Source organism: Piliocolobus tephrosceles, chromosome 4, assembly GCF_002776525.5.
Source record: "Piliocolobus tephrosceles isolate RC106 chromosome 4, ASM277652v3, whole genome shotgun sequence".
Lineage (NCBI taxonomy): Eukaryota > Metazoa > Chordata > Mammalia > Primates > Cercopithecidae > Piliocolobus > Piliocolobus tephrosceles.
The window spans coordinates 36,870,246-36,895,172 of NC_045437.1; the positions used below are offsets into that span (position 1 = coordinate 36,870,246).

The following is a 24,927-nucleotide window of genomic DNA, read 5'->3' on the forward strand; positions in this document are numbered from 1 at the left end:
CTTGTATCTTTGCTTTTTTCTTTCCCTCTCCTTTCCAGGGTATGTCTCCACTGAGTGACAGAAAAATAAACCTCTTACTTTCAGCAGTAAAACGTAATGACAAGGAACAACACCAGGATCCCTGTTTCCCTGGTGTCTTCAGACACATGAAAACAAATCACAGGAGATACACTGGTTTGGTTCAAGTGCATCCGCAGCCGCGCCGGTGATCAGTGACAGTGGACCGTATCAGCTGAAACGGTGGCAACAGCCAACCAGGAACATCAGCCCTGAGCTTCTAGTGACATCGGCTGCCATCCTGGAGAATCCAGAGGGCTGTTTCTCTCTCTCCTGTCCAGTTGTCTGTAGCTCGATCTCCCTCTACCAGGCTCCCATGATGGCTGCCTTCCTCCTCCTCCTCTTCTTCTTCCTCCTCCTCCTCCGCTTCCTTGGTCCTCATCTTCCATTCTGGGCAAACATTTCCTGGGAACCTTGGTCCCTTTCTTTGCACTGTAGCAGGAATGCAATACACAGCAGTCTCTGGAGCCGGAGTCAGATACATCCACACCTTTTAGCGGAATGCTTTCTTAGAATATGGTAAACCAGGTTATCATCTAAAAACGACAGGTCATCATCAAAGGCGGTGGGTCTGCAACATGCCTGCCCTACTTTGTCACTCACCAGCCTTCTATTTCTGGATAAGTTTTTTAATATTTTGTCATATGTTGTCTCAGCTGCATCGCAAGAGCCGCTGCAGTACCTAAAAATCAGTTCCTCCTTGGTTTCATAGCCCAAACCCAAGTCAGTGACATTTAAATGTATTGCAGTTAAGACACAACCCCGGTTTTTGCCCCTCTGGCCTCTCCGACTTTTTCCTTTGGAATTCTCTGGGTTGGCAGCTGCAGCCTGCCGATTCCGCTCTCTTCTAGGAAGCACTGCCATTTGTTTATCTGGGGACCTTTTCAGTCTTTTAATGGTGGCTTGAATAAAATCCATGACATCATCAAACTGATCAGGATAATCCTCTGGCATATTTGCTGTTCAACAAGAAAAGAGAAAATGGCACATGAGACAAAATGATCGTTTCAAGCCGTCTTCAAGATCAAAGTGCCCCCCAAAGTCAGCAAAAATTGGACCCACAGCAAAACTTTCAGTCGATTAAGCTACGGGACTGTTGTAATCCCCAAGAACAGAGGCAAAAATGCACAGAAGAAAGATGATTTAGTTGGAAGAGGAGACTACCGTGGTGGTGACATACTTCCTCGAAGAAAACAAATCCTTAGAAGCATAGTTTTCATTTGAATAACATCCACCATTTTTAACAAGTCCATACAGAGCTCGCTGTGAGCTGGCCAATCCTCTAGGAGCATTTTTCCTGCCTAGTCACACAACCTAGAGTAGTGGTTCTCAAATGTGAGTGTGCAGGAAAATACCCTGGATATTGACTAGAATGCAGATTCTTGGCCTTACCCTTGAAGACAATGAGTCAGTTGGTCTGGGGAGGGGCCAAGGAATCTGCATTTCTAACAAGCCCCAAGGAATTTTAATGTCAAAGATCCACGCACCAAACTTTGAGAGACACCATCTTAGAGGGTGAAAAAAGTGAGGTCTTCCAATATGGCTACCTTTATCTGGAATACTGAGTGCTCTTCCCTGAAACTTGCTTTGATTCTGTGTGGCTGAGTGGGACAAGAACCATTCTGACAGAACAAATGAAGAGCTCAGGAACGCAACTATAGTTTAAAACTTCCTTAAAAATCACTAAGGAACAGGAAAACAGTTTATATTTTACTAACAAAGAGACTAATTTACTGCTTCCTTTGAACAGCATGACTTTAACAAAAAAGTCCAGTGATACAGTAAAATGGCATTTATGTATCAAAGCAACAAACGAAATGAGATGCTGTCTGTGGATAGAAGCAGCCCTGCCCCCAAGGGTGAGGTCCAGCCTCAGCTGCAGGCTGTCACATGGCTCCCACGGTCTGGCTGCAAGCAGGACAAGAGGCCTGTTAGGGAGATCACATGGAGGAAGGATGCGGGGACACTAAGATGTCTCAGACCTTTGGTGAAAGTATGAATCAGCAGTTTCTCGGTGCTTTCTGCCGGATTTCAGTGTTTGCTTTGGCGGATCAAGTAAGAAGAGAAAAGTAACTAATGGAACAATGTAATAAATTTCTAAACAGGGCAAATAAATTCAAACACCTATTTCTTAGGTATTAGGCCTTTTATGTCTCCCTCACCTCATTTTTCAGGTCATTTATTATGTTTAGGATTATAAGTGGCTTAAAGAAATATACCACAGAAGAGTTGTCAGTAAGAGTAAATGTTTTTTGCCAAGATTGTGTTAAAGCATAGAAAGATTACATTATGTCTAACCCATGTCAAATTGTCTTGTCATAAACCTAACCTATTTAATTGTTAAAATATCAGGTATCCCTTCCTATAGAACAAAATCTAGCAAAGGCAACTTAACCACGTATGTGTGTAGTGTGTGTGTGTGTGTGATATGTAAAACATACGATATATAACAATGAAAAGACTGGTGACTGGAAGCCATAGAATGCCTGCTTGCTCTCTGAAATTTAGCATTGGCTGGATCGGCTGCACAGAAGTCACAGAGCTGTTTCCACACTGGCTGAGGCCCTGTCACCTCTTGCCTGGATAACTGCAGTGGCCCCTGAACTGGGCTCCCTCGTTCTACCCTTACCCACCTTCGATCTATTTTCTACCCAGTCCCCAGAGAGATACTGTAAACGCAGAACATAACCCCCTCTGCTCAAAACCTTCCAATGGCTCTCCATTACTCTTGGAGAAAAAGCCCATATCCACACTGGCTCTAAAGGCCCTACCTGACCTGGCTGCCCCTCTCCCCCAGCCTTTACTATGTAACTCTGACCTCCTCTCCTGTTTCTCCTCTTACTCCCTCCCATCTAGCTACCCTGGCTTCCTTACCATTCCTCAAACACGGGGCTCAGCGTCAGCACCACTGAGCTTTGGGGCTGGGTCATCCTTCGTTGTGGGAGGCTGTCCTGTGCACTGCAGGATGTTTGGCAGCATCCCTGGCCTCCACCCAGGAGAGGCCTGATATGGTTTGGTTGTGTCCCCAGCCAAATCTCATCTTGAATTTTAGCTCCCATAATCCCATGTCATGGGAGGGGGCCTGGTGGGAGGTAATTGAATCGTGGGGGCAGGTTTTTCCTGTGCCATTCTGGTAATAGTGAATAAGTCTCATGAGATTTGATGGTCTCATGAAGTGCAGTTCCCCTGCCTGCCCATGCTCTCTTGCCTGCCACCATGTCAAAATGTGACTTTGCTCCTCCTTTGCCTTCTGCCATGACTGTGAGGCCTCCCCAGCCATGTGGAACTGTAAGTCCATTAAATCTCTTTCCTTTATAAATTACCCAGTCTCAGGTATTTCTTCATAGCAGTAAGAAAATGGACTAAAATAAGGCCCGCAGCATCCCCCATCCTAGTCATGACAGATCAAGGTCATGACTGGATATTGCAAATGTCCCCTAGGGGCAACACCATCCCTTGAGAACTACAGCTAAAACAGTCAGGAACTCAGGGACTTTGGGCTGGCTGTCCCCTCTCCACCTGGTCCCTTGGCCTATAGAGCAATTTGTATTTTACCTGCAATATAGGTAGGCAAAGAATACCAGACTACATATCTCCCACCCTGTGGCCACGCCCACATCTCCTTCAAGTCTTTGCTCAAATGTCACTGTCCATGAGTCCCACCTGACCTCCCTGTTTAAAACAAGATTCCTCCCCAACCCCTAATCCAGATACCCCTGCCCTGTGGCTCCCCCTGCACCATAATTCTAGATACATTCTAACACACCATCTGACTGATTTCTTCGGGTTGTTATTTATAGTCCGTCTTCTCTAAAAGAATGTCAACTCCAAGAGGCAGGAACTCTGTCCTGCTTATTCACTGACGGATCTCCAAGTGCTTGAGTAGGCTGTGGAGGCCTACAGTAACTGCTGGCTGAATGAGTCGGGTCATTTTACTAGGGGGAAAGAGAGTTCTTAATTTTTCAAGGGGACACTGGGACTTCAGCTGGAAACTGCATCATTATGAAATGAAATGCTCCAAAATAAACAGCCCACATTACTCAGGAAAGCCACTCTGCCATGAGTGGCACAGTCATTGCCCACCAGAGAGCTCCAAACTGCCTTTCCTCCTCAGCTTTCTGCACTTTCACAGCAGCATTAATTCTCAGCACCCACCTCCCCTGGGTCTCCCAAAGCTCTCTGCTCCCTGAGTAATGCTTTCTTAAGGGGGCCGGGGAGAGCGCTCTTTTCTTTCTCTCTTTCTCTCTTTCCCTCTTTCTTTTCTCTCTCTCTTTCTTTCTTTCGAGACAGAGTTTTGCTCTTGTTGCCCAGGCTGGAGTGCAATGGCATGGTCTCGGCTCACTGCAACCTCCAATTCCTGGGTTCATGCGATTCTCCTGCCTTGGCCTCCCACATAGCTGCAATTACAGGTGCCCGCCACCACACCTGGCTAATTTTTGTATGTTTAGTAGAGATGGGATTTCACCATGTTGGCCAGGCTGGTTTTGAACTCCTGACCTCAGGTGATTCATCCGCCTCAGCCTCCCAAAGTGCTGGGATTACAGGTGTGAGCCACTGCGCCCGGCCAAGAGTGCTCTTAATTTGTCCTTTCCTTTGTACTGCTTTCTCACTGAACTTCCTTTAGGAAGTGTTCTCTCAGAAGAAAAGAAAAGAAAACAAAATAACAACTTTAAATCACTTTGACAGAAACAATTGACTTTTTTTTTTTTTTAAATGAGCTGTTTTAGCTATTAGCGATTTCTTTCAACAATAAGCTAGTAAAGAGGAAATAAATACAGATGTGCCCAGTTTCAAAAAAAACATGCTTGTATATAAATTGGAACTTATAAAACAGATATATTAGGAGAGACTCATCAAAATACAGAAGAGTCTTCAAATTAAAAAAAAAAGAGACTCTGTTTTACAAAAGGACTCACATCATAGGCTCTATTCAAGAATTCTAAATAGGTCATTAACATTAATTTAGGAACCTGGGCATATAGAAAGTTAAGTTCAATTAACAATTAACTGAAGATTAATCAGAAATGAGGGTAAAACATTACTAAAATTTTAATATAAGCTAATGGGAAAACATTAGAGTCACAGAAGCTAAAATTATGCTGGTTTAGAGACTCATTAATCTATATGTTATATAATTTGTATTACTAGAGTTACAGTAATAAGGATTTGAAGCGGCGCTTATAGTGTTTTTTCTTAGCCCTCGATACTTGGAAGATCTTGAAAAACATTTTTCCTCCTTTTTTAAGATATTTTGACTGCATGGCTTTGTCACAGGCTTTGTTTGCCAGGTAAAATACAGAAAGCCTGATTTGAATTTCAGGTAAAGAGTGAATACACGTCATAGCAAACTTGTCCAAACCCATGGTATGTACAGCACGAAGAGTGAACCACAATGTCAACTATGGACTTTCAGAGATATTGATGTGTCAGTGTAGGTTCATCAGTTATAATAAATGTACCATTCTGGTGGGAGATGTTGACGGTGGAGGAGGCTATGCGTGTGTAGGGGTAGGGAGTATATGGGAACTCTCTGCCTTCCTTTCAATTTTGCTGTGAACCTAAAACCGCTCTAAAAAATAAAGTCTATTATTTGTTTTTTTAAACAAAAGACTTCCCGGCATGTGGCTAATGAAAACTCCTTCCTTTGATGGAAAGTCTCCTTCACCCTTTGTTGCTAATGTGGAAATATTATTTAAGCCCCAAGTTCAGGCCATAGGCAACTCTTATTAAGCTGAAGTTTTGTTTTCCTTCATATTCATGAAAAATAGAACAAACAACAAATATTTATGCTGAAAAATTTACATGGATATGAATTCTGGAAGCCAGGAAAGGGCAACATTGTATTTTTCAAACTACAGGGCAAATAGGCCTGCCTGTTCCGACTACATGAGTTCATTCTTAGAGCCAGTATCAATTTACTGATGCAAGGCACTTGGGGACATTAGGAGCCATACTCCTCTGCAGAGGGTGCTGGGCAGCCTCACTGAGCCTGTCCTTAACTCTTCTGCAGAGGCCTCTCACCCAGCCCAGACAAGAAACTCCTGGTGATAAGCTGAGATGCCCACAGCTGCCTCTATTTTCCAGGAATTCACTGAGCTGAGGGAAAAGAAGAGGGGTCTGAGTTTGGATTCATTCCCTAAATTAAGACTTACTGGTGCATCTCTGTCTTCATCCCATAAAAGCCTTGGCAGAATGTCAGATACGCAAATGACCCTCATTTATTAACTTTAATTGTGAAATACTTGCAAACCACAAAAGAGGAGCATCATTAAAAGAACAATAGGTCATATCTTTGCTCATTTCCCAGACCTGCTTGGAGGATATATCTTGGAAAACATGTCCATCTAAAAGATAAAATTTTTGGAAATCCAAAATGCTCAAATGCATTTAAGCTATCCTTCAGAGTGCAACCAAATATTTCGGTATTATTCTATTTAAAATATTTTAATTTTGATGTGTTCTTTGTATAAACAGTGTTACTTAAACAAATGAAACCTTATACTGGGGTACCACTCTGGGAACAAACAGTTCATTGCAAAGACTTTGCTGCCCTCGATTATGGGGAAAAAAATAGTAATGCCACCTCAGGAACAAAGGACTGAGATAGTGACTATTTTGTAAAGTCAACTGAGTTTTAATAGGAACAAGGCTGAGAGCTCCAAGTCCTCCCTGTAACAGCTGAACTCAAAATTACATAATCTAAAACATTATATTGGTTAAGCTGGCAATAGTGGACAAAGTCTTTTCCTAAAATGCCATATTTGTCTAAAAACAGTACAGGTTAACCATATTTTAATCAAAGGGTCATTTTAATACTTGTAGCTGGTTGTCCCCTCCTCAGCTTGGTCAGGCAGGGAGTCTAAGCTGACTTTCATTCTAAGTCATCTAAGTCCCCAACCCGTGGGCCTGAGAGGGAGGTGGCACAAAGTTGTCTATGAGGGACAAAGTGGTGAGGACACAACTCCTTATCCAGAGGGTGGAGGGAAGGTCTTTGAGGCTCAGAGGGACCCAGGAGAGAGGGGGCCTGACCTCAGTACCCACAGTGGTCCTGTCCAGGAAGAGAGGTCTTCCAAGGCCAGGCTTGAGATCTGCATGAGCCGGGTTTGGCTGATGCAGGGGCCCCAGAGAGAAGGCTCAGGGGTTTCTTGCTGTGGGGAGAACAGCCTTGCCACTTTACTATAAAGTGTCCAGCTTCTGTGCCTGGAAGGGTGAGGGCTAAAGAGGCTCACGGGGTGAGCTGCTGCCTGAGCCAAGGCCACACAAGTGAGAGATACATCAGGAACCAGTGCCAGATGGTAGGGCCCAGTTTTGGGATGGGGCAGGAAGCTGATGATGAGGCCACAGGATGCTGCACCTGTGGCTGTCGAGGTGCAGTGCCATCCATCCTGACATGTAGAGCTGCCTATGAAAGGCTGTCTTCAGACAGGAGGAAAATGGAAAACCCCCTAATGGTGGGAGACATTGAATCTGGTATTCTTTGCCTACCTATACTGCAGGTAAGATGCAAATTGCTCTACAGGCCAAGTGTCTGAAAAATATAGAGATCTCTCTCTGTCTATAAACACATACACACACATGCATGCATACATATGTGTCTACACACAGAGACACACACATACATATATGAAAAGATCAACTTAAAATTGATATAACTTCTCAAGAAGAGTCCCAACAAATGTCATTGTTTTGGAATAAGTTATTTTTTATCTTTCTATATGATACAAACATGATTTTCTTTCACTAATATTGGAATATCATTACAAGAATTACATGGCTGAGTTTAACCTTAAAACTTCTTGCATTACAAAATTTCATCAGGCTATAACTTAGATAAAGGCTTCCTTGAAGCACTTAAAAAACATGACCAATATAAAGGTGGAATACTGCCTACTTTCACACAACATTAACTTTAAACCTGACAACCTCCCTTCAAGGCTAAATTGAATACTATCTCCACTTTACAGCTCGGGAAGCTGAGGCTCAGAGAAGACAAATATTTGGTGAAGGCCACAGGACTAACAAATGTGGACTTGGTGGTTCAGTTTCAAAGTTCAAACTTGTTGTCTTTTCATTTTAAAGTAAAAACTCTGCTATCACTGAGCACTTCAAGTCTTGTGGCAGATGGGAATTTACTCTGAGACAAGAGCAAGGCATGCTGGTTTCACCTGTACACATTTACCAAAGTCAGCACAGGAGGTGAGAAACACACTTTCTGTTGAAAAATTCAGTATGAACGCTAAGTAGATCCTAACGTTAGGCTGCCATGGGCCACAGAATACAGTAAACTGTCTCCAAAAAAGGAAAAGCCATGCCACTCAGGGGCATCTCTCCCATGTCCTGGTTCTTGCATATCATGCTAAGGCAGCTCTGGCGATTTCCCAGTTAAAACCGGAAAAGCCGCAGCCAGCACGGCAGCAGATCCAGACAGAGAGGCCCCATCTCCGGAAGCTCCTCCAACTCACGCTGGCACCAAATGACCAGGCTCTTGCTGCAGAGCTGGAGAGAACAGAGGCCCGGATTCCAGTCCCGGGTCAGTCCCTGACCAGCCGCGTGACCCTGGAAGCAGTCGCTTAACCCTTCTGAGGTCAACTCAATGCTCTCTGGGGCCCTTTCCAGCTCCACAGTGCTAAAGTGTGGAGAGTCTAAGTCTTGGCTGGAACACGTGGCCAGACACGGGTTTTTCAGTCACCTCTGCCAGGGAGAAGACCACCTCTGGCTGACACTCCAGCAGCGTTCAGCTCAGCCAGTACCCTCGGGGGTCCAGGAAACCCCACAGGCGGTATTTCAGAACTCTGCAGTGCTGGACCTCTTCTACCTCTTGGCTCAATGTCTCGGCTACATTTGAAATGATCGTCATCAATCTTCTCTTAAATCATCAAGTCATCTTCCTGTGCCCTATTTAAGAGAGGTAGAAGATGTGTAGAAAGGACCCTGTATCTGCATCTGAAAGCATCCAGATTCTACTGCGAGGCATTCTTAAACATCAGTTTCCATCTGTAAAAATACAGATGGGCCCCCTGACCCCTGAGAGGACACACTACAGCCACACGCTACAACTCCTTCAGTCTCCATCACCCAAAAGTCAAACACTCAAATTACCATCTTCTTCGAACCCCAGTTTTATTCATTTCTGTTTTTGCCACTTCAAGTATGCTTAGGTCATCCCCGGCTTATGACTCCAAGGCTAGAATTGCCCACTGCAAGTGGCACAAAATGGATCAGGAGAGCCAATCAGCTTGTCCTTGAAGCCGATCTATGGACTGTCAACTCTTGTTCTTATTTGACCTTCAGGAACCTCTAAAATGTGCAGTCCATGAGAATGGACTCTAACTGTGAGTTCATGAGAATGTTCCAGTTCTCTGAAAAACTTCTGTAAAGTTTTGTCATCTGCTCCTATTTCAAAGTGATGTCTTTGCCACTTATTTGAACTACTTTTTTAAAAAGGCCCATAGATCAGTAAGCACTGAATGCTGATGCATCTTACATTATGTAATGACCTTCTGTGCTTTCCTATTTTGGACACGGAATTCATCTAGTGTTTGATAGACCGTCCTGATCATAGGTTAACTTTCAGGAGTGTCCACAGCATCTCTTTTCCTAAAAACAATTACCAGCTGAGGCAATTTACTAAGTCATTGTGACCATTTCCAGAGCTACCAGTGCATTCTCTTCAGGACCAGTGGTTTGTTGACAGAAAGGCATGACATCAGTTTATTTGAAAAGTATTTGCGTTGTAAAAACACCAGTGTTTTGTTGTTTTAAAAAAGCATTTCTGGGCCGGGTGCGGTGGCTCAAGCCTGTAATCCCAGCACTTTGGGAGGCCAAGACGGGCGGATCATGAGGTCAGGAGATCGAGACCATCCTGGCTAACATGGTGAAACCCCGTCTCTACTAAAAATACAAAAAAAACTAGCCGGGCAAGGTGGCGGGCGCCTGTAGTCCCAGCTACTCCGGAAGCTGAGGCAGGAGAATGGCGTAAACCCGGGAGGCGGAGCTTGCAGTGAGCTGAGATCTGGCCACTGCACTCCAGCCCGGGCGACAGAGCAAAACTCCATCTCAAAAAAAAAAAAAAAAAAAGCATTTCTGGATTCTCTCAAAGCAGAAGAAAAAGACCAACCAGAATGCAAAACTTTTACCTTAGAATATAGAAAAAGGAGCTGTACTTTGAAAAGCCACTTTGCCCATCAAAATGCTGTCTTATTTACTATCTCTACCCGCTTTGAGTGACACTGCACATACTACTTGTACGATATCCTAAACTGTTATCCTACAACTCAACTAAGAACATTTGTAACAAATGGACTGAAAATTACTCCATGAATATAAATAGCCAGAAAACCCCACTCAGGGAGCGACAGGCAGTAAATTCCTTTGCTACTCAGGTTCTGATCACCTTGCTCTGGTTTCTATGTATGTGGTCCATGCTTTTATTATAGTTATGCTAATAATTTTACAGTAATACAGCATGGTGCCCCTGGGTGGAAAGTGTCCATTCTTCAGCTTTTAAGTCAGGAAAACACCCAAGAGGGTGTTCATTTGTTAGCTAATCCATGAACACCTGGCGTGAGCTAAAAGCACTCCAGAGTCAGTAATAAACACCCCAAGCTAATGAGCACACACCAGGAGCTCTGCTACTGCCCTTATAAAAAACTTAACGGGGAAGGGAGAGAAAGTTACCCTGTAAAATTAAGTGCACAAAAAGCCACTAGGGCAAATCATCCCTGTGGTGTTATCAGAGGCAGGTGGCTGTGGGGGTGGTGGAGTCTCTCCTTTCTTCTTTCAGCGAAGCCCTGCCCCCAGCCTGAGAGGCTGCAGGACCCTGCAGGATTCTGCACTCAGCGTCCCTCAGCTCTTCCCAGGGGACCCACTGAGCAGTGGGTAAAAGGCCTGTAAGGGTCTCAGTGATTTGAACAAGAAGGAGGGACTAAGAGAAGATGAAAGAAATCTTCTTTATCATTTGAATTTGTTTGGTAGATTCCTGTGGTCAGATACAAGGAGGGAATTTCTACTCACAGTGAGTGAATTTACGGGAATCTCAAAGACTCTTCAGGTAATGAGACATGGTTATCTTTCTAAAACAACTTTATCTGCCAAACCCATTCCCTGATTTTTTTTCCTTGATGACTTTTTGATGCAGTCAGAAGAGTGACATCTGAGTGTTGTGGGCTGGCAGGAAGTGATCTTGTGCAGTGGTGACAAGTGTGAGTGCTGGACTCAGGCTGCCCTGTGTCCAGACCCTGGCTAAGTTGCTAACCCTGTAAGTCTCAATTTCCCCATCTTTCAAATGGGGCTAGTCACAACTTTACCTTCAGGTCAAAATTAATATGATAACATAAGAAAAGATTTCAGGTCAGTTCCTGGTCCACAGAAAGTATTTCACAAATGGTGCCTCACGTAGGCCAATATGGTTGCTGCATCTGGGACCTTCCTTCAGCAGTATTTGCACAAAAGGCAGCAGCGCAAAGCCAACTCTGCGGTCTCTAGACAAAGCAAGATTGCCCAACAGGGGATCCAGACACTGGTCCCTACTTAGTCTAGCATATTCTACAGAGGAGAGACTTCTGTGCAGGGCCTGGAGCCCCTGGCATGGTGGGTTGTGGGCAGAAGCCACAGGCCTGTCTTGGGAGGCTGTGCGAGCTCTCCTGTGCTCCTCAAAATGCCTGACAACTAAACACGCAAATGTCAGCTGACTCCGGAGCCCATGAGGGATATCTTTGTGTCCACTATGGCTTAGAGCAGTGTCTTCAAACTGAGGCAACTGGCCCTCTGGGGGCACATGAAGACTTTCTGCAGTGCCTATGGGTGGTTGAAAGGGAATCCGTGTCCATTTCCTCAATTTCCACACGCGCCGTGTCCTAAAACATCTGGTCTGCCTGCGGATGTTCCTGCTGTGGTTCTCCTTGCCCATGTCCCCTTTTCCAATCCTCCTTTGTCCTTACTGAGGGATGGTGTGCTTCTCACCCATCTTGCCATTCTATCGTGGGGCCTGTCCCGGGGATAAACACCTTCAGGTGCCATACAAAGGCATTCATGCATGAATGGCTCTTTGGGACAAACTGATATTGGGTGCCTCCTGATGTGAGGACACAGTGCCATGAATATGATATTCCAAGGATGTTTACCTAATCATGTGGAAATAATCAGACAGATCCAAACTGAAGGGCAGTCTGGGAAACAGCTGGCAAAAGAGCCCAGAGTTTTCATAAACGTCAATGTCATGTGGAAAAAAAGACTCGTGAATCATTTTAGATTAAGGAAGTATAAAGATACCAGACAGTCAAATGCAATTTATGGTCCTGGGTTTTTTTTTTTTTAAAAAAAACAAAACATAAAGGACATAATTGCTACAAGTGGGGACATATGAACGCGGACTATCTATTGGATAACAGTATTATATCCATGTTAAATTTCCTGAGACTGATAACTGAATTGTGGCTATATAAAATATTGTCCTTGTTCTTAGAAGGTACATACTGAAATATTTAACATTCTGATGTTTGCAACAAATTCTCAAATGGTTCAGAAAAAAATGAGGCAAAATGCTAAAAAAGAGGTTAATCTTATTGAAGGATGTATGGGTGTTCATTGTACTACAACCACTTCCAAAGGGAGATAACTTTGTGAATAAACCAAGAAATCCTGAAGCAAGCTGCTCCATATTTCCTCCTGGTCAGGCCCCTTGGGAAGCCTCGGTGCTTTCTCTGCTTGTCTGACTGTTCACCTATCCATCTCTTTACCTTACAATTGGGATCCAGAAATGTGACAGTTGTCATGGGGTGTATGTTAACACGTACATTTGAACTGAAAATGAAGTCAGACCTTTCCTGACCAAAAAGCCAATTGATTTGGGCTGATTAGTTTGATCGTTTTCCATGAACTGAATAAACTACATATACAGGTGCAAAGTTTTGCCAAAAGAACATTTAAAGCATATATTCAGTTCCTGAAAGGGCTAGAAATGACATCTAGTATAATTATTTAAACCTATGATGAAAAATTTTAGAAAGCTTCAAAGTAGATAATCGTTTTTCAACATTCTTAGTTGCAGGTTTGCAGGCAAAAAAATTGCAGGCAAAAACATATTGTTTTAAAACCATGCCTTTCTGCTTCAATTATGTTATTAAAGTTATGCAAAAGTGGGTTTTGCCTCTACTGAGCTAACCAGTTGTTTCCCAGTGGTGACCTAAGTCTACTTACGCATACTCCTGTTCCCACTGAGGCTGTCGCTCTGACACTTGTGCAGTCACACTAGGTTCCCATGTGGATGCCATCCCCTCGCTGGGCAGAATGGGAGTGATCTGAGAACTAGAGTCTCCCACAAGGCTTCCCGAATGCTGTCTGCCTACCAAGCACTTGAGGAGACCTTGCTTTGTTGCAAAGAGTTAGGGAGCTTCTCTCATTGCAAAAAGCATCAATATTATAGGAATACTTAGATAAATTCATGTTTCTCTTCTTAAAACATCCTGATCTGGACTTTGAAGTAGTCATTAGTAATACAGGCTTAAGCCTACCATAGCCCAAATGGAAATTTTAAAAGGGCCTAAAGGAAATTTGATAGTCTCTGCTTTTCCTTTCTCTTTGCTTGCTTAATTTTCCTGAAAATCTGTGTTTCAGGGTTAGCGAGTGCATTTTTAAGCAAGCCAAATGTCTATTTTCTTAATCCACTAATGTGCACACACAGTCTGTGTAAAGTCAAGAAATACTGGCTTTCGGACCAAAACGCTGAGGTTTAAATTCTGGTTTCACCACTTACTAGGTTTGTGACCTGGAACAACACTCTAGGTCTCCTTTCTTCACCTGTCAAATGGGGATAATAGTATCTCCTCTTGCATTGTAGAGCTCAAACTTACTTGATTTCAGGACAAGAACTGTGTTCATGTTCATCATGTGGATAGTTAAAAGGTGCTAGGTCATTAACTTTTATATTAAGTGTTGATTTGCAGCTATTCACTTACTTGGGGCTAATAGTTTGATTCAATTGTGCCTATGTCTAGAACATTTTTAAAAATGAGAGCACAATACCTCAAAATGAAAGACATGCTTATGGCATAGGCCCCACTCAAAAGCAGTCTGGGTATTTAGGTAACTTCTGCTGCAAGACAGCTTTGAAGCAATACCCCCTCTCTGCAGTCACCTGCCTGCTCCATGGGTGCCTCACTGCTATCAAAAACAGAGCAAATACCTTTTCCTGAATTTTATAGCGTCACACAATCTGCGATCACCTATCAAGACATCTTCAATTTCCCATGACTTCTTAGCACCTCTTTCTAGAACTTGGAGACTGGTCTGTCCTCCTCCTTGTTTCACTGTCCCTACCCCACATCATGGTCACAAATGTTCCCATGTTACTCTCTAGTATGGAAGGCCCCCCTTTCCTTTTCCCTTCCTTTCCCAACACCCATCTTTCAAGTGCCAGGTCAAATCCTCCCTCTTCCCTGAAGTCGTCCCTGCTATGATCCCCAAATCCCAGTGAGCTCACTGCTAGGAACTTTTACCACGCATGCGTACAGCTCACCTAAACCCTACACAATAGACATATCTATCTGAGTGACATTCTATTCACCCATCCAGCCATCTGCCCATCCACCTAGCAATAGTTTACAACTAGATCACCAGCAACTTTATTTACAAATTTAGCCTTTTTGAGACTGCATGGCACCCAGCACGTGAAAGATATTTAGTATTTGTTTCCTGATTGAGCTCAAGTGATTAACTGAAAAACAAGTATTTTAATCAAATGAAGGTCATGTGCACTAAATAAACAAAGAACAAAGAGATGTTAGCAGGGGAAAATATCAGGGAGCTTTAATTTTTATATCTGTTGAAGAAGAACCTGTTGAGTACATTGCTTACGCCCTGGGTCAGCCTGAGATCCTAAGACTGGCGAAATCAATTTAAGCCTTAAATAGATGTCTCTAAACAGCAACAGTTTGAAATAGGTTTCCAGACTGGGACCAGAATGAGAATGTTGGTCTCAGATCTCAAGTAAAGAATCAGTGCCTCCTACAAGAGTCTGATGTGCAATTTTTTGATTCCAAGAGACCCTTCCCAAGTGGCAGAGCGCCTTTCCAGCTTAGGTAGTTACTTTGTTAAAGTATTGTCCAGTCATACAGTACCTAAGCAATAAGACACAATAGATACATGGTGCTTGTTTATTCTAAATTCTATATTTCATAACATTAGATTTGAAAGCTTAACATTTACCCAGTTTGTTGTACTAGAAGCTTGCTTAGCTCTATAGAGGTGGTCTTACAGTTTACTAAGTTTTTTTGCTAGGGTTATGAAACATCTTAAATTAAATATCCAACTGGGATCATTTACAAAGATACGCTCCATCTCTATACAGGTAGCCTCCAACTCACAACCCTCTTATCACTTACATAGAAAGATCCTACCTTGCCTTGCCTCCCTCCTTCCCATGAGGGAAGAGGTCTTCCTAACATAACCATGGGAGTTTGGTGAGAAAAATTCCATTGGAAATATGTGGGCTTGGAAACTGGGGAAGTGACGGAGCTGTGAAACCTGGGAAGAGTCAGGGGCAGCTGACCCAGGGGCAGAATCCCAGGCAAGCCTGGCCTGCCTACGTGCTGGCCAACCAATAATAGGGCCCAAAATAGCCTGCCCACAAGGCCTGCATTTCTTTCACTCTCCGTACTCTGTTGTGCTGCTGAAATCCCACTATTTAGAGCAGCATCCTGGCAGATGTCACAGCGGAAGAAGGGAATTCACTGAGTGCCCAAGGAGAGGCCATTGTAAGTAGGAGGGTGGCAAATGACAACTATGATCCCTATTTATGGAGCAGAGGCTTTGCAAAGCAATACCCTCACATCAGCCCATGAGACTGGTTTACTATTATGCCTGTTTTACAGGGGAGAAAACCGAAGCTTAAGGGATGTTAAGTAACAGCTCAATATCTCAGTTAAGTGGCAAGGCTGGGGTCCAAATCCTAGTCTGGTCTGAATGTGTTACCTTGAGCTCTTGCTTGCTGAAACCTCCCTGATTTGTTCTGCGCCCTCCTTTTGCAGATTATAGGATATGGCCCCCAGGGCAGAGACTCTCACTTGGTAATATTGTGAATGACAGTTCAGTTATATTGTGGTTTACATAGGCTTTTGTGGGCTAACCTGAAAACTTGATAGCTTAATTTAAAAAATTGTTCCCATAGGAAATTTTGTGAACTGCTATCAACTGGTAGAATATAATCCCATTATATTATACTAAATTGGGAATTACTTGTGATTACAACTTAACAATGCTCAATGTCATTTTAGTTGGTTTCCAGTCACACAAAAAATTCAGCCCACCTTACTGGACTGAGGTTCTTTCACGTTAATTTTTTCAAACCACCACGCATGGACATTTACTAGAAGGTATGTTCCATGAGGGCAGTGACTTTTGTTTATTAGGTGTATCAAGGTATCCCTAGCACTTAGGACAGTGCCTGGCATAGACAGGCACACATGTAACTGTTTGGTGAATATATATGTGCATTTAGATGCAAATTTTTAAAACCACATGCATTTTATGCTTTTAGTTATTAAATACATTTAGAGTTAAGATAGGGAATATGACTATGATGAACTAACCTTCAATAAATTCAAACAAGCTTGTGCACCATGGTCTAAGTCATTAGTTCAAGACCTTCCTCCTATACAAAGTATCCTCCCCTTCGCATATAAAGTACATTTCAGTAGTTTGGGGGAAACCCTGTTAGACCTGCCTCCTGTGATCATGGAACTGTGGCACATTATAGACGAGTTGCTTTGCCTCTTTAGGTTTCAGGACTAGAGGGGTTTCCTTTCAGCTTGAAAATGCTATGACATTTGCAAGTTTCAACTTGCAGATTCCTCATGCCTGCTCTAATTGCCCTTTGGAAACTGGCAAAAAGCAAAATACTGGCAAAAAGCAAAATAAACGAACAAAGACAGCCAAAGAGAAAAGTCTTGGGTAGCCCAAAAGTCAAGTCACAAGTCCTTGAGTTTAGACAGGCTAGAAGTTGCTACAGGAAGCAGTCCTGGGCCATTTACTTTACAACCAGCCTCTAGGCAAACCCATTGGCCAATTATGAATTCTATTCGGTTATCTCACACTGAGGTCATACTAGGAATAGAATTCTGGATGTTTTATTTACATTGGAACCAGCAGAACACATGCAATCTCAAAGGTGAGTGTGCAAACTATATATCCTGGTCCTCCTGTGAAAAGCACAGGATGACTGTTAATGTGGCATGAAAGCTCTTTTGCTCAATCATGAAGTTATAAGTATTTGGATGGAACTAGAGGAATCAGAATTTACGATACTTTCTATTTTTAAATGAAATGTGGTGACTTAATGTTTTTCTACATAAGCCTTAACCAGTTGCACCATGTACAGTGCAGGATATAAATGTCAGCACTGTGACAGGGGCGTGTTGACACTGGTTCAGTGTTCAAAGTCTGCATACTGTCATTATTTTGCCTTCCCTGCACTGACAGCTTGCTACCGAATCAAACATACCTGGAAAGAAGTCAATTTGGCTTAGAATGCAGCTCAATTTCTCTTTGGGAATGTTTCTTTTTCAGGTTTCCTCTAGGATCTACTAGATCTTCTCATAGACAAAACACAATGGGGTGTGTTCTGCTATTCAAATGTAAATAGAGTAGTGAGAATCTTGTTCGCTGATGGCATAGCATCAATTTTGGAAAAGGGAAGCAATCCCTCTTCCCCACAACATGGCCTCGCCCCCGCAATCTGTGCTAACTCACTTGCTTTGTGACTATTTGTACCTTATATGAACCAAAGATTTTCTTGGGTATTATCAAGCTGTAGTGGCTCAAGTCTGCTTGCATGTTAGACTCATCTGGGGAACACCTAAAAACTCAGGTCCTGGGCCACACCCCAAACCAAGTAAATCAAAATCTCCTGGGGTGAGACCTAGCATCAGTATTCTTTAAAGTTCCCTAGGTGACTCCAATCTCTTCTTAGGAGACTTCCCGAAGGACTTTAGGACAAGCATAAAGGCCAAGGGGCAAATCTTATAGCCACTGGCATTGTGGAGTAGAAAGGCCTCTTTTTATGGTACAGTTACAGACTATTCATTGAGCTCTAAAGTAACTTGCCGGAAAGTCACAGAGTTAGTTGAAAGCAGAGCCAGGAGCCCGCGCCAGAATTAAATGAACCTAGTTAAACAGGGCACTAATATGGCAATGAAACCTCCATGAATTAATCAGCTTTGTAATCAGGCACAGTCGTTTTTCTCTTGGCAATGTCTGGGTTAGGGAACTATTATCTGCCACTGTGTCCCTGTCCCTCTCGTCTAGACTGTTTCAGTGAATGAATAGCCAGTTTTGGAAGACCTGGCACTAAGGGGCATTTTTAAGTTTCTGTTGGAGGAACATTTATATACAGTAAATTTGTGATGGAAATAAAAGCCTCTAAAGTAGGTTTATACAGCTAATTGATAGACACTCTTGGAACAGGTACTTTAGTTTCAAAGGATTAACCATGCTCCCTAACTTACTTTTGAAGTCTTAATTTGCCTTTTAAAAAAATCCACTTTCTGTCTTTCTTGGGACTTGTGGAAGAAGTGCTTTTGTTGTTATAATTAAGCATAAAATAAACATATTGCAATTACTAGGTTGTTTCCTAGCCAAGGCCACTGGCTTTGGGGGGCTCAGCGCACAGCTGACTATTGCCGGACTACTACTGTGGCTATGACCATAGTAAGTTTCAAGCGCAAAGTAACTAGAGGGATAATTCAGGGGGTGGGGTTAGGGAGGGAAGAGTAGCCAGGGTGGTATCCTAGTTACATACAGCTCATTCCTGCTTTATTTTGGGGTTGTGTGAAATTTTCTATTGCTACCTTTGTTGACATTATGCCTCTGCAACAGCCTCTATCACATGTAATGTAGCATCTCTCACTTCATGCAACAAGCTTCTGAGGAGCGAGGGAAAACGAGATCACATCACAGCCCATAGGCCCTAATTGACTTGCTTCTAAAACATGTTAACTTTTGAGAGGTAAATCACAGACTTATTTTCTAATAAGAATAACCTGGGTTTTTTTTTTTCTCAAGAGTTAGCATTGTCACACGTGGAGTGAGCTACAGTCTTTGTCCGTAGTCCCAGCCAGCACTATTTATGGTTAAGTCTTTCTAGAACCGGAACTTTACAGAACAGAGGAACTCTTCTGAACAGATTTGACGTTACCCAGACGCTTGTTCTGGAAACGGAGGCCCTTCTGTGTTTTCTCTGCCTCTGGCTTGCTTTTGTGAAAAGTGGCCTCTCGCCTTGCAGGCGCAGTTTAGGATGAAAGTGCAATAGTTTTCAGAATTAAGCACAGCCAGGCACAGTCACACAGATAAAGGGCTTTGGAATAAAAGAAAAACTGGGAGTGTGTATAGATGAGAAAACAGAAAAGGGGACAGCTGTGTGTGTGTTTCTGAGGTGGTGGTGCTGGTGGGGAGCATATTTGTTCATCAGAATGCTAAAGGAGCAGCATAAAAATTCCATCCCCTCTGTGCTGAGCAAACCAGCGCGTGTCACTTTCACGCAAGGCGTGTGGGCAACAGTGGGCAGCCAGGCACCCCTGGGGGCTTCAGCATCCGCACTGCTTGCCCACGGGTCGGTAGGCCACACAGTCATCGGGCTGGCTTGGGGTACGTGCGGGCGGGTGGGGGTGCGAGGGGGTCCGCCGGCGGCCCCCCCCCCCGCGGGGAGGGAACGGTTCTTACAGTCACTGCTCAGCGCGAAGGGCGCGCGGCGGCGGCCGAGGGAGCGGTCTTCGGCGGGCGCCTCGGGAGGCCTCTTACCGGCGGGCAGCGGGAAGGCGGACGCGGTGTGGAGCAGCACCAGGCAGACAGCCACGACATCCCATAACTTCATCTTAAAGTCCCGTCCGGCGGCGGCACCTGCGCGGGCAGGCGGGAGGTGGGGGAGAGAACCGCAGAATAGCACGTTAAGTCTGGGCTCCCCGCGGGTCCCTGAGCCCCTCTCCAACCTCATCACCACCCTCCTCCGGCACCGCTGCAGGCCAGAGGCTTCCCGGGCACTCCTGCCCTCCTTGCAAGTCCCCAGTTCGCTTCTCCCTCCTCAGTGCGCCCCAGGAGCAGCTCGCACTCCTGGTTCAGGTTGCAGCTGCCCTTCTCCACCACCCGGTCTTAGGGGTCACCCAGAGTCTCAAGCAGGGCTGCTGTCCCTCCAGTTAACCCCCCATCCCCACCACCACGATTCCTGTCCGGTGCCCTCTACTGGTGCGCAAAATCCCCCATTCCTGAGGGGCAATCGGGTAGTTCCCACCCTGCGTCCTCCACCCCAACCAGAGACCTCCCCTTCTTGTCCCCGTAGCTCCTATAGGCCCCGGAACCAGTCCTCTGCCCAAGCAGTGACCGGTCTTTCTCTTTGGGAATAAAATCAAGCGCACTCCCCTGCCTCGGGTCCCGACCGGGCTTCTGGCTACTCGAGGGTAGGCTCGGGGGTACCACTCACTCCGCCTGCCGCCCACGCCTCATTTTTCCCACCTAAATAGGTATTCTGTTGCCAGAGCAAGATTAGCGGGGACTTGGAGACTTTTGGCCAGTATGGGATATCTGGGTTAAGTTACTTAACTTCCCGAAGCACTGATTCGATTTAAAATACTCGTCCCACCTCTAAAGGTTATGAACATTAAATCACGCATGGAAAGCGCTAGCGGAACATGTAGTAAGAGCTCAATAAATGCTTTACCATTGCTGTTAGGCAAAGACTGCATTTGTCCTGAAAGTTTTAATCCTCCGTGGTATACTCGAAAACCCTTTCTTGATTGGATTTTTGCACCTTTGAGAGATGAGATTCTGCCCGTAATCCCTTCCCCTCCCAGAGGAGTCGCTGGCTCCCCGCGCTCCCGTCACGCCTGGACGACTGAACCCAGTCTCCGACGCTTCGGAGGTGCTCTGGCATTGGAAGGCCTAGACCGTGGTATGGCGCAGAGTAGGGGGTTCAGCTCTTTTCAGCCCGAGGTGGGCTCTGTTTGGCTTTTCAATCCTCACACCCCTACAAAGGAGGGCCGCGCGGCTGAGGGTGGGTGAGAAAAGGGGGCTGTAAATTCGGGGGACAGTTCCAACCAATGAGACGGGAAAGAACCGAGGCATCTTGGGGCGCAGTGTTATCCAGTGCCTTCCTAATCCCAGGGTTCCAGTCTCCAGGGGACTAGTGACCTAGAGAGAATCTCCTCAAGTGGAATCTGAGAGATTCATGCAGTCGATTATTCTCTCCCCTCGACCCGCTCCATAAAACAGATTCTTAGGAAAAACTCGGTTTTTTTCCCCATGCGAGAGGGAAATGTAGAAACCAGGTAAATGCAAAAACCTCTGTGCCTTTCCTAGCCACTAGTTCACAGGCACCCCCGCCTCCATTCCAGGGTTCCAGTCCTCATCTCTACCCGGAACCCCAGCCCCTGTCCCGGTGTAGGCAACCCGGGGAAGCCTTTAATTCGGCCGCCACCTCCCACCTCTGCAGAGATGAATGCATTTTTCATCCCCTGAGCGTCTGTTTGTTCGCTATACAGTTGTTGGGCTCGAGAGGGTGTAGGGACTAGAAACTCCTAGTGACTTGCAGCACCCAGCGCCTCTTGCCTCGTGGGCTGGTCTGCAAACTCGGGAAAAAGCTAGGTTCCGGGTCGCGACGCGTAGACACAGGAAAACTGCACCAGGGCGTGCAAATGAGCCCAGGAAGGTACTTTGGCAGCTAGGACCCGAGGAACGCGAGCCGCCCCCCCCAACCCCCTCGCCGGTGCCAGCTCCCGGGTGCGTGCGAAATGGCTGGCGGTCAGACCGCAGGAGCATGGAGGCGCGGGGTTAATGCGCGATTCCAAATCGCGGTGCCCGCCAGCAGGAAGCCACAGAGGCACCAGATTTCCCTTCCGTCTTAAGAGGGTTTTCCCTTTTTTTCCTGCCTGGCCGACGGAGGGCTTTTTAAATTGGACGTGGAGATCCTCAATTAGAAGTGTGGCGAAGTTGGCAAAAGACGACACAGTGGAAAACTCCCCGCCTCGCCAGAGGCTCCCGGCTGCGGTTCCCGCCCTCGGCCGAGCGCCGCCAGCGCCACGATCGAGCTCCCCCTCTTCCCCCCGGACAGGGAGGGCGCATTCTTCCCTCTGAGCGCCGCCGGGACCCGCTCCAGTCTGAGCAGCTCTTTAGTTCCCGGTATTTGCTGGGCGGGGGAAAACGGGGGAGGTTCTAGGGACTCGGCACACAGCGTCTACTAGGACGTGTTTCTCAGAGTCTGTGTGGGCTCCACCCCTCGGTTTCTCAGTTTGTCTCTCTACCGCTTTCCCAGAACACATCTACATCTGCCCGACGCGTTTCTCCTCAACCATGGGCCTTTGCCCGCGGTGCGAACTGCTTCACGCGCCGCCACGTGCAAGAACCAAGCTCTGCTCCTGAAGTGATGGGGCTCTGCTTTGCCAGGTAACCCCGCACCGTTTCTCGTGCCTGGCAGGCTGGTCCCCTTCTGGGTCCGGGACCACCACGCTCCGGCAGGGCGAAAGCAGCAGGCCGCGGGCGCCGGCACCTGGTGGGTCCCCGGGCCTGGGGAGGCAAGGATGCCCAGGAAAGCCACAGAAGTGCTCCCAAAAGCAGCCGCTCGCCGCGAGGCATTTCTGAGTTCCCCGCAGCAGGGGGCACCAGAAACCGTCTGAGCCGTGTCACGCCCACGCGGCCCGGAGGCTGTGTTATCATTTTAGTTATAAAACCGGAGAACCATCGCTCCCCCTACAAGCCTCCCGAAATCCTATTAGGCCGGGGACCTGTGAAGGTCCTTACCGGCATCTCTGCTTTTCAGGCTCCCACCCCTCGATTCTCGCTGGTTTTCCTCTCCCCACTTCACCTGAGCGGGTTTCTTGGCAACCTGCTTTTAGACCATCCCCCATCCCTTCCCCGCGTCACCGTGACAGCTTCGCAGGAGGCAGCGCTCCCGCCGTCAGTGCCCCCGCACCTTCTTGTGCCTGGCAGGCTGGGAGGTTTGTTTGGGCTTTGCCTTCAAGATCCAGGTCTCAGAGAGAGAAAGAGGAGGCGGTGGGGCGGGGAGACGGGTTTGCTATAAACTCGAGGGTTTTTTTTTTTTTTTTTTTTTTTTTTTGGCGTGGGGAGGTAGAGACAGAAATTGCTGGAAGATCTATTGCTTTTCTTAACTATGCTTCGTGTCCTTGACTGACAGAGGACTTATTCTCCCCTTAATCCCCCATAACTGCGGGGCCCAAGATGAGGGAGGGAAAAAGAATTTGGGACACTTCTCGCAGGCCAACTGGGAAGGGGGTCTGACTGTTTAAAATGCGAATTCCAGGTCCTAGAGCACCCGAATTGCTAGCAGGAGAGGGCTAGGAACACGGCGGACTTTCCAGAGATCCGACACTTGTTGCTTGTTGAAAAGGCGCCACCTTCCCTGCCAAAGCGAAGGCGCAGCGAAACAGTAAGAGTTTGGTAGAGGCCGGCTTTGACGGCTTTGCGGGACCGGGTGCGTGAGAGAGGTTGGAAGAAACATCTCTTCCTTGAAATACCTAAGCATATATTCCAAATACTGAGCAAGAGTGGAGCGCGTTCTAACATCGCAGCAGGGGCCGGAAGAGTTGCCTTTGTCCCCGCCTATGAGCAAAAGTGTTGCGAGCTCATGGATGGGTAAGCCCCCGGAGACGCGCACATCAGTCCTGGCGGCTGATTCTACCAAAGCCGAAACTAGCTGGGCGCCAGGAGGCTGGCGGGAACCCGCGGAAGTCCATTTCCAGCCCGAAGAGGGTTGGTTTTTCTTAGTTGGGGCAGGAAACAAACCACCAGCGCGGAATTAGCCTCGAGATGGTGTAAAGTAGTGGCAGCGGTGGTGGGGTGTTATTGGAAGGCGGCACAGAGTACAGGAGAAGAAGGAGTCATTAAAATAATAACCTCAGTGGCCTAGTGGAGTCTCAAGAATATGTTCGAGACTGAGATTTGAGTCCAGTACTGCCAAGAAAGCCCTTCTCCTAACCTCGACGGGGATGGTTAGTTGGGGTGGAGGGCGTTAGGAACGTGCAGGCAGCCGGGTGAGGAATGTAGCTTTGCCTGACCTCGCCCGGAGGAGGTGAGCCCTCCATTTTTAGGTTCTCAGCACCTTTGCAGCAGCCCCTCCCCGGGCCTGCGCTTTGCCTTCGAACAGATCAAAACAAGCTCAATAGTAAGTTGCACCCTTGGCAATGATAGTATCTCTGCACGTCCAGAGAGGATACTTTTCGACGGCGGTGGGTTCGAAGATGACCCAAGCCCTGAATCGTTCTGTGACTTGACGGAAGAGCGCCTCGCCGAGTCCGGGAAGGAAACTGCCTCTCTTGGGCATTCGGGGTCCAGGGGCATCGGGGGCTCCAGAGATCTTTGCCCACGTGGAAAGGGCAATATGCTCCTCCGAAAGGCCGGCCTCTCTCCAGTTCTACTTTTCTCTCTCCTCGCATAGCTTAGGCTCCCTCTAGTCTTTCCACTTTCTACTCTCACCCCTTGCTCTGGGGTCCAGACGCACCCCTCTGACTAGGGCACCCTTCAGCCAGCCGCACCCGCCCGCGACGCAGGCACCACCCGCTCCCTCCTCCCCGGCCCGCTCCCTCACTTACCTCGAATCGGGTCTCCGCAGACCCCAGGTTGGACATTAACTTCAGGTGCCCCAAGTCCCAGCCAGGAGACCCATCCGGGCTGAGGGCTGGAGCGCGGAGCCCCGCCCAACAGGTCAGGGGCAAGAGTTCCCAATCCTGGGGTCGCGCGGGGCAGCAACAGCGCCCTGGAGGCGCAAGAGCGCCCTGGAGGCGGCAGCCAAGACTCCCGCCTCGGTCGCCGCGAACAGCGCGAGGGCTGCCGACAACTCTCTCGCCTGCCCCCCGCACCCCCAGAAGCCGAGGT

At 46.5% G+C, this 24,927-nt stretch overlaps 1 protein-coding gene across 4 annotated transcripts; it reads right to left on the reverse strand.

Moving 5' to 3' along the window:
* Positions 1-531: 531 nt before the first annotated feature.
* On the reverse strand, positions 532-20,960 carry GDNF (glial cell derived neurotrophic factor). 4 transcript variants are annotated; one of them, XM_023216598.2, is made up of 3 exons: positions 20,762-20,960; positions 19,849-19,947; positions 532-1,016 (listed from the first exon to the last, which is right to left on the reverse strand). In XM_023216598.2, exons 1-3 carry the CDS (start codon positions 20,784-20,786, stop codon positions 532-534), a joined length of 609 nt encoding a protein of 202 aa, XP_023072366.1. In that variant the 5' UTR covers positions 20,787-20,960. The 4 variants fall into 4 exon arrangements, with proteins under 4 accessions (XP_023072366.1, XP_023072365.1, XP_023072367.1 ...); XM_023216597.2 differs by having other exon boundaries at positions 19,771-19,947; XM_023216599.1 differs by lacking the exon at positions 20,762-20,960 and adding an exon at positions 20,525-20,619.
* Between the last annotated feature and the right edge of the window lie 3,967 nt (positions 20,961-24,927).